The sequence below is a fragment of the Pelmatolapia mariae genome, linkage group LG5, assembly GCF_036321145.2.
Source record: "Pelmatolapia mariae isolate MD_Pm_ZW linkage group LG5, Pm_UMD_F_2, whole genome shotgun sequence".
In the NCBI taxonomy this organism is placed as follows: Eukaryota; Metazoa; Chordata; class Actinopteri; order Cichliformes; family Cichlidae; genus Pelmatolapia; species Pelmatolapia mariae.
In genome coordinates, this window is record NC_086231.1 from 15,480,312 (window position 1) to 15,497,628 (window position 17,317).

Genomic DNA, 17,317 nt, shown 5'->3' on the forward strand with positions numbered 1-17,317 from the left:
TGAGAAGAAGGCATCTGATAAGAATGGCGCCACAGCCGTCTCAGAGCCTGAGCTCAATCTTTAATCAGAGGTCATTGTGTTCCACACAGCAGCCCCAAACACATAAAAGCAGGTAGAGGAAGTGCTAAATCATACAGGCATTGGGGTCTAATTGGCCACCAGAATGAGCTCCAGCCAAAATATTGTTTTCCCTTGGCGCTATCTGCTTCCATCTCGTGGGCTTTCATAGAAACTGTGGCTTCCTGTTCTTGGGTGTTGGCCACTGCATAAGTACAACATCCCCTAGTCTGTAAAAATAATCTCCAGGACCTCGTGTAAAGAATGAGAGGGACAGAAATACATTCTGTCCCGCGAGGAAGAGCTTCCCTTACAATTCAAAAGCTCTAACAGTTTCCCCTTTAATTTGGCCAAAAGCCAGCAAGCCAACAAATGCTTTGGTCACTCTGAAAGAATCTGTGGATGGTCAGCACGTAATCAACTATACTAGATTTTTTTTTTTTTTTTTTTAAATGAAATAAATTACGAAAGCATTACTCAAGTTTGTTGGCATGCCACATAGAGATACTGAGAACAGTACCTTCAAACACATTTCAGATGTGCTGTGCTACAGCGTGTGGTGTGAGTAAAAGATGATGCAAGACAATGAATCATTGCAAACTTAGCATTTACACCGCACACTTAACTTAACCTTTAACCCCAGCATGAAAAATTCCCAAAATAATCAGTCCATATTTACACACTCGAGGCCGATTAAACTCACTCTGGGTTACATTTCCCTACTCTTGAATAAAGTGAGCGTTACACAACTAACACAACTAGCGAGGAGATCGTTGAAATGTCTGCCTGTTTATTTCCAAAGCAGCTCAGTGCACAAGAATTAGCTCACCTCTGTGCTTCATAACAACCTGCTAGTGGAAAGCTGTTACAATTTTACGCATTAGTGTCCATTTTATGTAATTTATTGACTCCACATTGCAATTTGAATTCATCTATATTGTGTTGTAATAAAGACAATATATAGTTAAATGCAAGGAGATGTGACAGAAACTCATGCTTTGTTGACATTGGCTCTTGAAGTTAATTCAGTGTCAATTTTTGCTTTGTTGTTTAAATATTTGTTGTTAAAAAAAAAAAAAATTAAAAAAAAAAGTGTAAAAGGCATTGTACCAAAAACTTGTACCAGATAGATGCTTTATTGTGAAATACACATAAAATTAAACCTCCTGTGTGCCTATATAAAATAAAGCATTTAAAAAAATAAAAATAAAAAGCAAATATCCAAGAAGAGACATGCTCATTCTTCTTGTGCATTCACCTCGTCAAAACAGGAGATAAATGGGAAAATATATATATTGTCAACATTAAATTATACACAGCTTTTCATATGTATAATTTAATGTAGCTGTTAAAAACTGACCAGCAACATAATCTGCCCCCCCCCCCCCAAAAAAAAAAGCCATATTGTAAAGAACTGTGCTGGAAAGGTTGACAGCATTTCTAGCTCCAGGGTATTTATACATCTAGCTATGCAATTTAAATGAGTTTAGCTTTTTTTATTATAAATTTACTGCGAATTGTGAATTTGGAAGTACCATACTTTATGTAGATTTCTTATAACACGCTTCCAGCTAATTTACGTCATTTAGCTAAGGATTACAAGCCTTATGATTGCCTGGATAATGAGTAGGTTTGAGAGAGTAGGCCTGCGCATAACTCAAATAAATAAACCGAATGATTAAAAGCCTTTTCCTCTTCACTTTATGGTTGTTTTTCCTGCACATTTAAGTTGTTTTTTTCCACACAAAGAGCAAGTGTTTTCTCTCTGGGTTTTGCCCTCTGTGTATCAGTGCACATTGAAAGCAATCCAACACTGCATCACTGTAAGGAAGCCTCCTGCTAATTGTAAACAGGAGAGGGTGGTGAGCACTCTGTTGAGCAGAACGCAGATCTCCTCTGTAGAGCTGCAAAGTGAAACACTGATTAGTGATGCTACATTACTCTGCTTTGTCCAAGGGCAACTGTTCCATATCAGCCAACTCTGGGAAACGCAGACGCTAACCTCAGCACTCATAAATGCCCTGCAGCTGCGTGTGATGGACGTTTTAATATAAGAGAGAGTGATTGTATTCAAATCACAGTCAAAATTACACTAAGGGATAATTAGCATTTCAGGAGTAGTAGTAGTAAATGGCGATGAAGATGAAGCACTGAGGCTGAAGTATATAGATACGCTAATGTGGCACGCCATCTGTGCTATATGCATTTATGTTAGTGACGGTCCTCAGAGCAAACACTAAATAATCATTCCTGCATACTCTTACTGCAGAGGGAGCACTGGTAGATGCCTGCCACAGGGTCCTAATTCCATGGATGAAATGGTATGAGGCTGAGATGACTGTGGGTCACTGTGCAGCGATAAACCAGAACAAGCATAAGGAGGCTGCCGCCTCTCAGGGGGAGAGAGGTTGTGAGACAAGCAGAAACCTCTCACTTACCTGCCTGTCTGTGCATCGGGGATGACCCCACAGTATGAGGTCAGGACTAAGCAGACCATTAGCCACAGTCTGCAGGTGGAGGTGAAAGATCTCCACCCACACAGTGCCCCACTCCAGATGACATGTTATCTGGAATTATATTTCACCAGCTTGTATTATTTTGTAAGAGCTCCTATTTTAAGCCTTTGGTCATGCAGTGCCATTTTTATGGTGTGAAAACCAGAAAATGTCTGGCAGTTAGAGTCAGTGTGAGTCGTTGCAAAATGTACGGGAAAAAAAACAAAACTCGTTTCTAACACTAGTCAAAGTTTCAATATAGATTGTGGAAGAAAAAGAGAAAAGCATGAATGACAGTGAGGAATTTTGACTTTAATCGCACAGTGGAGATCAGCGCTGCAAATCACTTGTATACAAGCTGCCTGGGACTGAGATCCATTGTTTACCCTTGTATAACAACCTCCTACAGGCTTATGCCCTCTTCTGTTAATCCACTAGTATTAACAGAAATAATAAATGTGCAAAAACACATGGGAGATTCACTGGTCAAAACGAAAGAGAAAAGTAAAGGACAGTTACTGTAAGTAATGGCAAGAATTATTTGTACTAGTTTAGAAAGAAGCAAGGCCAAAAAAAAAAAAAAACCTCCACACTTCCTAAACATTTTCCGAGGCTGCTGTTACTACTTCAGTGTCTGGGTAATGAATGCAGTAGAATGGCTGGTTATAGCCAAAGTTTGGGTGATTGTCTAGGGAAGGTCACAAAGTCTCCACTTTTAATAAGCGCCTTCCTCTTTGGTTCATGAACTCCCTAAAGAGATACATCCAGCAAACTCCGAGCGAACTCAGCCATTATTGCGAGATATTTAGGTAACAGAGCAAAACAGACAGCGGTGGGCCATCTCTAAGACCTTCTTGGCACAGGTAAACATCACCTTTAGCCAAATTATCTTTTCGATTTGTTCCGGTAAAGTTTGACCTGAACTAAACACACGTTTTCATCTGCTCCACACTGCACAGAGAAGCCTCCACAGAGCCAAACCGTTATTTTCTCAGCTTATTCACACGGATCCAGTCATTCTTTGCCCGGATTTTTCCTCTGCCAGGTCGAGAGCTAAGGCAGAGGTGGGTTTTCAGCGTTTTACTGTCTTAGCATCTGTCAGAAAGCCTTCGTAAAAACTAACACACCAGATTTCCTGAAACTTGGTGGGGTTGTGGAGCATGGCTTAAGCAACTCATTAAATTTTGGTATGAATCCAGACCACTTTATTTAAATTTGCAAAATGTGGCATTTGCCTTGGCACAGGATAGGCTCTCTCCAAGTGCCCTTTCAGTTAAAGCTCAGCAGAGCAGAAAATCTGTCCATGTGTAGTTACAAGTGCGTCAGTCAGTAGATGCAGAGATGGGGGGAGAGAAAAAAAAGTGGAAGAAATGAAAAGTGAGGGAAGATGAGAGAGCAACAGTGGAGTTTTTTAGCCTTGGGTACCCCGAAACCGCTAATTAGGCCACAAACTCCCAAGATTGCACATGACCACATCCCAAGACGAGTGTTAAGCTGAGCACAGCGAGCAGCCATTTTAAATCAAGCCGTAATCCAGTCCACGTCTCCCCCTCCTTACTACCCCACGGCACCCACAAGCAAAGTGCTGCTCGGAACTGAGATGTGGTCAGCATTAGGAGCGATGGATGGGGAGGGGAATTTAAGAACAGAAACGAGGCGGGCGCTCACATAAAGAGGCAGAAAATTGATTCCCGGGGAGAAGAGAATGCTGCTGAAAACCAGCTACGTTCATTTCAAAATAAAGTTGCTGTAGGCAAAATAAGAGTTTGGAAAAACAAGTTCTCTATTCCCCGTCACAGACTCGAGTTATTCCGTCTTCACTACACCTCACAGATACATGCATTAAGCGATCAATAAGAAGTCCATCTTGTTGTGAGTCCCAACTCACTCAAATTAATACAAGATTGGTGATGTCAGCAAAGTAGCTAATGGATAGCACTAAAGATGCTCATGTTCTCATGGATGACTGATAAACTGGTCCTTTGCAGTCTGGTTTTAAAGTGGAATTTTTCCTGAAATGTATTGTGTGAAAATAAATGGCTTTATTTATATTCTCAGCAAAGTGTAGACATTAGCCCACTCGTTCCCCCCTCCAACATATGAATTATTTTTTTTCCTCAATTCAAACAAAGGTCCTTTTATAAACCCTACTTACTGCGGGAGTATCATTTTCACCTTTCAGCTTTAAACCTACTGAAAATAAGCGGAAATCAGAGAGGATGTTTGGGTACTGCACAAAAGGTTTAGACTACCACACATTTTGGAATGCAAAGAACAGCTTCTACTCCAATAATTTCATGATACATCTACATTATTTATTATCCCTTGCAGGTATATGAGCTCCAGCTTAAATCAGTCATGAGACTCTGCAAGACAAAGGATGACAGGCCTGAGTGATCTTCTTTTTTCTCCTACTCGCTACCGTGAGAATATGAAGCTGGGTCACCCTAAATTAAAATAAATGTCTTTGTGTTTGCAGAAAGATAATGATACCGATTGTTGGAATTTCATCGCAGCACTTCTCAGGGACTATATTTAGTTTTCTTGAGTCAGCAACACAACAGTAGTTATAATTCATAAAGCAAAATTACAGACATTAACCCAGTCACCAAAATCTCATACATGCATTTTAATTACAGAAAAAAAAAAGAAGACAAAACAAGATATCGCACATCCCACAGGCACAATTAGCTCAGAAAATACAGTATTAAAAAAAGGCCTGAACCACTCTGAGCTACGGCCCTCTCTGTGCTCAGCTCACATCCTCAGCAGCTATTACTCTTGGAGTTGTTCTGCAAGCTAAGCAGGGACAACAATGGCTACATGTTTACACAGCAAGTGTCCTTATAATTTAGAATCTAGACAGAAATCAGTGTAACTCAGTAAAGTAGAGGTAGTAGCGCGGCATAAACAATCTAACCAGCCAGGGAAAGTCAGCGAACTGGAAGCAGTGCTAGACCTCATCAGCTACTTCCATTCAGTTACTCACTGGTTTGAAGGTCTAAGTAGAATTTTATGCCAACATACCTCACTGCACTTGAACAAATGATCATAAATCAAACGTTGTTTTAGAATTCGAGGGAAGCATTACACGTCTTCCAAAATTGTGCCATTATGCCACTATTATAGCCTTGCCCCCTATAGTTAACTCCTCACCTCTAGGGGGATGTGCGCTCATTACAAAGTAAGTCATCATGATTATGAGTTTAAAAATTTGCTGAACCGCAATCTAGCTCATTCTAGCTCATCAGCATAACCATATTAGAGAGGAAACCTGTGGGCTGGCAATCTCACACTTCCTCAATATTGCAGTCCCAGCAGGCCGAGCATGTCCGCATCCATTAAGTTGGACCTGAGCCACCCACTAAGCCTAATATGGTGCCACGAGGCACACTAACACTATGTGACGTCTGAAATTTAATTAATTAGGTTTACACAACAAACATGTCAGTCCAACGCATCAATCTGCTCTAAACAAGGAAACCAGGAAATTTGGCTGCGCTTATCGCAGATGTTGGACTTTTTGCTTTATGCATCAAGGTGGTGCCGGCCGAAGACGCTGTTCTCCGGACATATCTGTGTATAAACACAAGCAATTAAGTTCTGCAAAACCTCACTCATACAGCATGAACTCAGGGTGCAGGAATCCCTAATTTATTTCCATTCTTAATATATTTACCTCATCTAGAAAAAGGAAACAGATTGTCAGAGGCAGTGGGAAGTAAGATGATTTGGAGCTCAATTCTGCTAAATTGGTTGCTGCCAGTGTGATACATCATGGAGAATTAAGATGCCTCTCCCCCAGCACAGAACTTCGGCAGCCATATTGGCACATCTGTCAAGGGCCCACCCTTGACAGAGACAAATAGACCAATTCTGGCACAGGAAGGCTGATCCAAACTGCTAGCAATAACCAAGATGAATAATGAGCCAGCTTGGTCCCCTCGCAAAATTCATTTTTAATAATTAGTGTTCTTGCACCTCTCATTTTCTCTCAAAATGAGTGCAGGTACATCTACAGGTTGATACACACATCAGCAAGACTGGAGGAATATAGATGATGTTGTGTTAAGCTTCCATCATCACGTAGAATGCCTGCGACTATAAATGCAGGGTGTAAGACAGATGAATCTCTCTCTGTACTCCTAGGAGGAGGAAATTAATCAAGTTGCTCTGTGGGTAGGCAGTAAAGGAATCTCACAGGATGAGCACAACAAAGTTCAGGAGGACCTTTCGTTTCACAAGCCGAATACTGTAAAGGAGCGCAGTCGCTACTGTGGCAACAAAGAGAAAAGTGGAGGAGGCGCTTAAGTGCAGAGAAAACCGATTCCTACAGTTCAAGTAGAAGTGTGACAGAATAGCTGCTTTTCTGGACAATCAACACTTGTCATTGGATAATAATCTTTGTCAGGAAGCTACCAGTATGCACGTATAACTAGAAAACAATGCAGGCACACACTGTCCGTGCGTTTCCCTCAAATCCTGGAATTCTGATAAAGGCTCCTCTGACTCGTTGCTTCAGGATCTAATTTGTATTTAATATTTTTCTTTCCCCAAAACAATTCTTTGCGTTATTAGTCTGTGCACACTCTACCAACCAGGGCTGATCGAGCATGCTCAAGCCCTTAGGGAGGATTCACACATATGTTCAGCTTCAGTGCTTGACAGTGGGCATGCCTGACGTTTGGTGGGGGAGCAATCTTTGCTGGCGCTATTGTTGTAAGCTAACAGAGCTTTGATCAGCAGCTAGGGTAAACCAAGCTAGCTCGAAAGCAACGTGGTGGTTACTAACATAAAAGATCAACTTCTCCTTCACGCTTCACGCACAAGCAGCTACCGCGCTCTCACGGGATGCCCTCATGTCGCGAGCTGATTAGGCAGCAGCTGCAGTGTTCTTCGTTCACATTGGGCAAAAGTTAAACTTCTTCCAACTATTCATCACGAGCAGCATCAGGAAATACACAACTCAGCCGAGCAAGAGTTAGGATGGCATCCCGTTTAAAATGAAAGAGAGCTGACGCTTCAAGCCTGCATTATAGACGTGTGACTCTTTCCTTTGTTTAGCAAGCAAGGAGAATCAGCGTGGACACTTCAACAGTCTGGAATTTGTGAGCGGCCTCTGGGTGAGTGCGCGCAGCAGTTAGGTGACAGATCTGTTTAAAGTGTAATGACTTACTAATGCACATTTTTGCATGGTTAGTACAAACATATTGGATTGTAATATCAGTCATTCTGATTGGAAACTCAAACGACATCACGTCTATCTAAAAATATCATTCGACTTTACTTTTATTGGAAATTAAATTTAACTGTAATTTCTAGCTTACATTCAAAATATTTCATCCTTGGGGGGAAAAAAAGGATCAAACAAATTTTTTTTGTGTTAATTCAGAGAGCAAAATGATTCGTTCTACATCATGATTCAAAACAATCAGGGGAAAATCACCTCCATTTATAATGAAAAACTTGTTTCATCACTTGGAGCATGGTGAGCCGCTTCTTTCATCGGGGAATGAGAGAGAGAAGGGGGGGGAAAAAAATGTCATCTTCATCCCTGAAGATTACGTCCTGAAGGCTATGCCCCATACATTACCCTCTATGCCTACTCATAGAACATCCATATAGCGAGGGACCTTTACTTTAAACTCAAGTGCTTCTTATACACGGAAGTCTACTGGGAGCAATCCTCCTCTCGATTCATTACCTCCAAGAGGCAGAGCTCCTTCTGTTGGGCACCATGACAACATGGCATTGCTCTTTTCCCTCCAGCCGTTGTAAGGGGGTGTCAAAACGCAGGAGAAAAACTGCACTGCCTTCAAAAGCACCGAGCCAATTTAAGGTTACATGAATCATAGGGTTTAACATGTCACACCTAACTAAGCAACCGGAGAGGAATAGACACATTTTTGAAACCAACCCAATCACTGGGCTCTAAAAATCAATCCTGCGGCGTGTTGTTTAAACAAATGTGTGTCTTAATAAAGATTTATTTATAGTAAGATCAATTATACAGCAGCAGAATAATTTGCAATTGACAAGTTTATCTTAAAAGCTAGGCAACAATTTTTTGCTTATTAGCTACGAGGGAATAACGCAATACATCTCAAGAGGTGAAGCCAAAAAAAAAAAAAAAATTAAGAAACTAAAAGCGCTCGCAGCGCCAGAGCCGAGGGTTAATTCAAAACCAAAATAAACAGCCCTGGCAATCAAGAACAGTGAGTTACCTAATCTTGTTCTGTATCCTCTAAAGTACTAATTAAGTTGGATCAACATAGCAGTTGATTGAAAATGACACTTCATTCACTTCATTATGTGAGACATGAGTGGAAAGATTGCTAATGATCATGGGCAACCTCAGTGAAGTGGAATAAAACAGTTAGGCTGAGGGGAAACATAATCCACACATATCAGACAATCCCAGGCTCTTCCAGTTGCTACAACTGCTTGTCGGGGTGGCTTTCATCCAAACACCCATAACCGCTGCATGAAAGACAGTAGGAGCTCTATTCATATGAAGCACTGAGCTATTAGTAAGTTATTACTGTGAAAAATTACTGAAATGCAGAGCCTTTAGCTATGTTATTAATTTGCAGAGGTGGACTACTAGATCATCTGAAGGATTATGGTTTCAGCGTGTGCCCTTTACAGCATTTTTAATTTCACCAATTTTGCAGAGTCATTTTTTCCCCCAAACCAAAATCATAAGTTCCTACAGTGATCAATGGAAGGACCGTTTAAAAAAAAAAATTAACAACGACTGCTTCCACAGTCTGAAATGACATGCGAGATAATTCAGCGACTACAGAAAATCTCATAATACAACGGAGAGGGGATGACAATTTTCTTTGGGACGCTGATCTATAATTTTCCCCAACATCTAGTGCTGGTATTTCTTCACTGTGTTTTTCTTTTCCGTTTCTCATTCTACACACTGTTACAGGGGATCAGGCGTAATGCTTCTGCAAATGCACGTTAAGGTACTCCAACTGTTGTGCTGTAATTAAACTAGAACAATAAATCCACAAGAGACCAATCAAAAGCAAACTACTGCATATATTGGCCAAAAACATAAAACTTATGATGAAGGAAGCCAAAGAAACTAACAGAGATGATGTGAAAACCTGCAGAGATATAAAAAGGGGAAAAATGATGCATAGCTATGTTCCTGTGGGAGTCTTACAGTGAGTATGATATCATCCCTCTTATGAAAAATGCCTCCATGAACGCCACACACACACACACACACACACACACACACACACACACACACACGAACACCCCCCCCCCCCACACACACACACACACACACACGAACACCCCCCCCACACACACACAGACACACACTCACAGCATGCCTTAAATAACTTTTAATCAAATTTCAGGGTGCAGGTTTCGAGGCTACTTTTACTGAGGTTCATAATCCAAGCACACAGGAAGGTGATGTGTCATGTGCTTCACTCCTCAATGCACTAGACTAATATGTACAAAGTAAGGGGTTAGCACCCTCTTATGGAAAATATGAAGCAATAATTAATATTATTAAAAGCCAACTCACATCACTCTCACGTGTAGCCAGATTTTTTAGAAAAAAACAAAAACTGCGTAAAAACCAGTCGTCTTATTGATAACGCAGGCGAGTTTAAAGAAAAAAGATCTGATCATCAAAAATTAAATAATTTTTTTCATCACTATGTTTTATTTTTGCCTGAGAAACATCATTTCACATTCTTGGAACACCCTCACTCCTAAAGTAATCACACTGGTGGCACAATGCTCCTCTATAGGTTACGTTCAGTACTCGTGTGTCTTGCTCACAGTGCTAGTCTATCTATGCAGTTGCTTCTAGCTTCAGGCTAGCCCGACTGTGTGCGTTTCTTTTTACACTCACTTGCACAGAGCAAATGCCTTTAATAACCATTTAGCTGCTAAGGCACGCTCCTCTGTCCTCCATTCACAGCCTTAGCCGCTAATTACCTTCCTCAAGTAATGGCCATTTCTGTATTCCCTCAGTTCTTTCCTTTTATTTTTTGTACAATCAGCCAGCTGTCTTGACTGGTAGGAACTGGTGGTCTACACGGACCTGAAATGAATGTCCAAAAATCAAATCGTGTCAGCCAGTTGCCTATCTTGATAGTTTTGTTTTTTTCTCTTATTTGTTTTATTTTATTCTTTGGCCACCATCCCAGCATAGAAAAACCCAGATACCCAATTACCGGCCCTTCTCTTGCCAACCATGAACAAACACAGCATATCAACACAAAAAATGAGAACTTTAGCAAGATAGTTATAAAAAGAAGTATGTCAATGGTGCTGCAGGCTGTTTATTAACGATACCTAACATACTGTCAAAAAACAAAGCCCTAGAATTTAATTGACCAAAGACGCATGCCAACCCAAGCCTGATGTTCTAATTAGAAAATAAGAAGGACCTCAGCATGAATATCGAGATTGTGTCCCACAGGAGTGTGGACTCAGGTGTGGTCAAAAGATGTTCCTGGCAAATAATTTACTAGTCTTTTAAATGGGAGGGGGGTGGCGGGAGAGGGATCAGACTAGCTGCATAGCCTAAAAGTAAGAAATCATTCAAAAAGCAAACAATCTCATTTATAACTAGAGCACAACTCTTTATGAATTCTCAGCAGATATTAGCCATTTGCAAAGTGCCGTCATTGGTATTCACAGCAGCTGATAAGAGATGGGAGAAACACCTCAGTTATGTTATTGAGTTTTGACATTGTACAGAGTTTCCATCAGAGGGCAGTCTGCAACTATGAGTTTGAAAGGTTGAAAACAAAAAAAAAAAACAACAAACAACTGATCCAAGCAAAGTGTAAACAAGTAATCCATAGCACTGGGATTGTTAGTAACGACTCAAACAACTACACATAACAAATGTTACTGAAATCTGTTAGTGTGTCTCAACAAAAAAACAGAACTATTATGAGCGATATATCAGGTTTATAAAATCATCAAATATTTGCATTTGACTTAAAAATCCTATATCACTCATGCTCCATGTACAAGGTTAAACAAACTGGCAACACAAACATTTACAGTCTTAATTAAAAAAAATACTTTAAATGTCACTGAGAATATAATATACCCATTACCAGGCAGTGCTAGCAGCAGCTAGCACTTGTTTCCTTGCAGGTTAACGTCCGTACAGGAAGAATGTGGTTATGCATCACTTGGGTCAACTGGTTATTTCACTTTAAACCCATGCAGCAGACACTTTTCATTTTCTACATCCAAGTACTGCAGAAATGTGTTGATTAGCATGACTAATACATGTTTACATTTGGTCCTGAAGAAAACAAACCAACAAAAGAAAAAGATCTGATGCAGATGTTTAATAAAATGTGGTCAGTAATTAGTGCCAATATTTTGATTTATCTTGTTTCTGTTGTCATTTATTCACCCTGTGGTGCAATAGAAACAGATAGCATTATTGGAAAAAGCTTAAATGTTCTAAGGCTTTTCAGCTTTTTATTCATGTCTATCTCTGAACATTTAACCAGGGTAAAATTGATGTGTGACCCAAAACAAAAAGAAGCAAAAAACGGTTGCTCTCATCAGTATTTTGTCACTTCATTTGCTAAAAGGCAAATTTCTAATTTTGGTCGATGAATGCATTCCAAACAGGACAGAAATACCAATGAAGCGCAAGACACAGTTACAGTGTTTTACAAGAGTGGTGGACCATCTAAACGAAATCAATTATTACAACCACTAACATCATTGGAAAAAAGAAACACACACTCTGACCTTTAGGGGAAAAGAGCAGAAGCACCATTTCATGCTGCAAATGCCATATATTTGGAGTGTGGCCATTACTGAAGGTACAAATTAAAGTCATGTCAGGTATTTGTGGTGTACCACCTCACTTAATCCTTGCTACAGGTGATTTTTCACCAGGCTTACTGAGCCTAGTGCCATTACACATTGGCACAAACAGAAAATACTAAGTGGGCTAGGGCTGTGCCACATCATCTCATCTATGATAATCCTGATATAAATGTATTGTTGCTATGGCAATGCCATGCATTCACGCATTCAACAATGAGACAAGCCCAGGCATGTCTGACAGCAAGACCTTCTGACGACAATTTCGCACCTATAAAGGAAGCCACTTCAACAACCTCGCACAGAAACGCAGTAGTTTTTAAATCATGCACGAAAATTGTTTCCAGCATTAGTGGGAACAAACTCGTTTCAGTGCTTGAAGCAAAAAAAAAAAAAAAAAAAAAAAAAAAGCGCACCGTCAAGCACGACCAGGCTATGAAGGAGAAGACACTAGCAGCTGGTGATGTGTGACCCAAAAGTAAACAAATGAGTCAACCAAGCAACACTTGCTGCACTCGCTAGTTGCATTCCATATGACAGGAAGAGCAAACGGTGGATGGAAATTACTGATGTGAAAAGCAGAGCTTTAAGCTGCCAAGCTCGACCCAAGACAAAACATCACAGGTAGAAAATATTTCTCAGTTTTATTATGTGACAATACTATATAAGAATTTAGTTTAACAATAAAGTAACTCAAGTGTTAAGTAGTCATGTTGTATTTGTACTTAAGATTTCCATGGAAAACATCATTTAGGCTACTTTTGTGCTTACATGTGACTTGAGCTGTGTCACTGGATATAATGCTGTGTCACTACCACCACACTCTAATGCTGCTGCTGGAACCTCTTTTCACTAGATTCACACTTCAAACTAGGAAGTGTGTCATCAAGCAAAAAGATGGAAAATGCGCTGCATTTGCTTACATTTAAAAAAAGCTGCTGCATGTAAGCTGCAAGCAATAAGTCTAATTCTTTATTTCTTTCTTAATCAGAAATATTACGATATAATTTTGAGGCTATAATGCCCACTGCTAAAGCAGACCAATGCCAAAAACCCTGTATATGGCATAATGTTGCATCATTATCTAATTAAAGAACCAAAGCTGTTTATTATGATCACAGTTAAGACAGAAGCAAAATGTGATCAAGGGTTCTGTTTTTGTAGGCTGCACAGAAAACAATATCTGAAGTGACCAGAACTCCTAAAACAGGCACCACACACCTTGTGGCGAAAGACCAATCACGCTTGGATAGTCAAAGCAGGCATTCTTTTCACTGCCTTTACTCGACAACTGGGAGAGACGAGGGCCACAATCAGGAGTGACATGAATACCAAACAAACTTGACTGCAAAGTAGCCACAGTTTGTTTTTGTTTTTTGTGTTTTTTTTATTTGCACAATTTTCTTGCCTAAAACCACAAGAGTCTAGGTTCACAACTGGAGCGCCGGGGACAAAATATTCCATCAGTATATTCATTTTCAGAGCCACGATGCACTCCACCGGCAGAGGGGCCGAGTTAGTTATTTGCAAGGTGGTGTTTTTGGAACTTGGAACCTGTAAATACGATTTTACCGAGTGCTCCTCCCTTCCTGAGCTCTTCCAGTAAAGTGCCCTCCATCAAATCACATAACCCCTATTTCCCATCGGAGCTGCTTGATGGCCTACAGAGGGCTATGTTTGCGCCGGGGTGTGGATGTGTACAGCTGAATGAGAAGCAATGCTTTGAAGGAACAAACTGGATATGCTTATCAATTCACCACCACAAAAACATCTTCTGCTCTGCATACAACTGTGCACACATTTTGCATCCGACCCCAATAAACAGGAAATTTAAAGACTTTTACCATTACAAGCAGTGCCAAATGTTGCGTGCTATAAAAAGAAAACAAATACCAAGTGCTCAGCAGGTACTCAGATACATTAACTCATGGTCTTGTAAAGTGCTGCTGATGAGTCAAATAATGAGCCATGCCATTATAAATGCATAGAGCCCACTGCTTTTATACTTTTTTTCTCCCCTTACAGCAAATTTGGATACCAGAAAATGGGAAAAATTAAACTCTTAAAGCATTTAAATACAGCTTTAGCTTAGAAGTTGATAAAATATGCTTCTGATAGTTTAAAATATTATACCGTGACATACCGTTTTAAATATTTTTATACATTATTTGAGCTCAGCTTCTTTCCTTATTTACAGGTTTATAACTCTAAAAACTTTCCTCCAAGACTACCACCCAAAAAGATGTGATATGCAAATTTATACCCAACTGTGAGATTATTTACAAGCATAAGAGTGCACAGAATGAATCATTCATTAAAGTATACATCAGACAGTTCACTGAGGGCTGCTGTATTCATCCATCTTCCAAATGTGTTAAGGTAAACAGCTAAGAGATTGCAATATAGAGTAAGCAAGTCTTCTCAAAAACATTTATTTAGATTAAAAGCAAAGCACCAATAACGCGGTTAGGAATTAAACAATTCAATTTTCATAGTACTGCTGACAGCATCCATCAGTCCTAATCTATACTTTTACAAATGAGATAGTTAACTCATTATTTCCCGTTATGAATCTGAACATACTCGCTCCACAGTATGTCACTGCTGTTCACTCCAGAGTGCATTTGTTTAATTGCTCTTATTAAAAGCATACATCACAGGTATGCCATTATATGAATCATAAATGCTTTATTAAACCCATTTTGCTATAGCGAGGAGGAACAGCAGGAAATAAAATGGAAAATGGTGGGTAAGGCAGAAAAGGTAAGCAATTTCCCCTCCTACTTAGGCTCCAGCCAGAGCATAAATGAGAGTTCACCTGAATAGGACCAGTAGGGGTCATCAGCTGTCCTCCTCTCCCTCATTACGCCTGTGCCTCCATAATGGTTGCCTCCAGTGTGGTGACCCGACGCAACTGTGGGAGGGAGAGATACAGGTCAGAAAACTCAACAGGGAAAAGAAACATTTCTTTTGCAATGTAAACACATACTATGACAACTTACTATGACAAACCTCCTGTCCCTGCAGCAATTCAGTCTGGATTTTTACTAGTTCACAAACTACTGAAAGGATTTCACGCATAATCAGCTGAACACAGATAATTGCAATAAAATCTCCTGGTTTTCTATTTGAATAAGATTTGATGGATATTAATCAGAAGGCTTGTCAGTCGATGTTAGCCAATCAAAGATATATTCATATCTGCGTATCTTGCTGGTAGACGCATTTTTGTGTGTGTGCAGCAATATTATTAAAATGATAATAACCACATCGTTTTCTTTTTCCTCACATAAATTGTTGGAGGGACACACAGATCACAAAGAACACAATTAATAAACCGGCACAGAGCAAAGCCAGTATTCCCCCCATGCATGCTTTACTTGGCCACCCAAGAATATTACATGCCACCAAAATATAAGTGGCCTGTCATTTTAGCATTTCTCCATTTTTTTTTTGACAGAACTGGAATAATGTGCTCTTATTTGTGCACTAAATTTTCACACTGTCCATCCCTGGCTTTTCTAGTCTTGTGGTCCCCTGTCAGCAGGCTGACCAATCATTGCTGTGGCAGTCCTTGACATAATTCAGCTACCTCGCCAAAGAAGTGTTGCATGCAGACGGACTCCAACTCCACTGTTTTAGACCACACCTGGAGAAGATAGTCCTGTTTCTCCTCTGCTGTGAGCTGGAGGGTCACTAACCAGAACTGGATTAATCCAAGCTCACAGAGGCTCCAGAGCAGAACAAGGACTACCATGGCCAGATGAAGTACATAGTAATGCAGTGGGGACTCTGTACATGCGATAAGAACCTCGCTGAAGAGGCAGACACACACAGACACACAGGCATATACACACACACACACACACACACACACACACACAGTGAACTACAAACAGAATCCAATTTTGTGAAAGCACTGAAAATACTGTTTTACTTTGTTTATGTTTTTGCCTGAGATATCTAAAATCCTTTGTTCAATCATTGTTGATAGAAACATCAGGTCAGACTGCCTTGAATGTGTGTTTTAAATTGCAGCTACTCTAATCATTTGAGTTTGGTAATGATCACCATCACCAAGTTTATCCTGCAACCCACTCTGGTGCCTCCTACACTCTTGCAGTTAACATTAATCACACCCTTTACAGTAGCAGTTGGTCTAGAAAAGAAGCAGTCTAATTAGGCTGGACTGTCATTATGCTAACAACATATGCATGGATCTAACAGTATCACAACAGCTTTTGAGCTAAGCTCCAGTAACATTCAGACGGCCGCATTGCTAGGAGTGCAGACAATTGGTCCCATGTCTTTCAGGTCACAAATGTCTTTCACTTGTGGAAAATTACCAGCAAGAAATCAAAAACACTCAAAACACAATGGTACAACAACGTTAGGGGGACAAATTGTTCTTAAGCATACCTACTCCCTAAAGCATGAAACCCCAAACTACAACAACCAAACTCATTGGGGAAAAAATGCTCCAAAACAGATGCAGCCGGAGGGCTAGGGTGGAGGGAAAAAAATTGTCTAGTTGAAGCTATTGTGGGATGAGCACACCTAAAAATAAGAATGTTTTGTGTTGCTTTAAGGATTCAAAACCCGCTGTAGGTTTCAAAAGGTGGAGACGTGGTAATTCTGGTTCACTGTTGCTTCAAAGATGCAAGAAAGTGGGTGAGCAGATCGTTTCTGTGTAGGAACAGCAGGGCGAACTAAAAACAAAACCAGAGACGACAATCTGCTCAACTGAAAATGGAAGAAGCCACTGTTACTTCTTTCAACATACTTTCTGAATCCATTGAGATTATCCATGTTGTATTAGTTTTTGTACAACTGGTTGGTATGTTGAATATTGTGTTCTCACCACTTTACATTCAATTTGACACAACAGCCGTTAATATCACTTTTCAAATGCAAAAAAATCT

At 40.1% G+C, this 17,317-nt stretch overlaps 1 protein-coding gene across 1 annotated transcript in view; it reads right to left on the reverse strand.

Moving 5' to 3' along the window:
- Positions 1-17,317, reverse strand: part of LOC134627593 (receptor-type tyrosine-protein phosphatase gamma-like) — a 113,668-nt gene that overhangs the window by 70,872 nt on the left and 25,479 nt on the right. Inside the window, exon 2 of the mRNA XM_063473824.1 lies at positions 15,214-15,309. Within this exon, the coding sequence (XP_063329894.1) occupies positions 15,214-15,309 (96 nt within the window). The remainder of the gene's footprint in view (positions 1-15,213; positions 15,310-17,317) is intronic.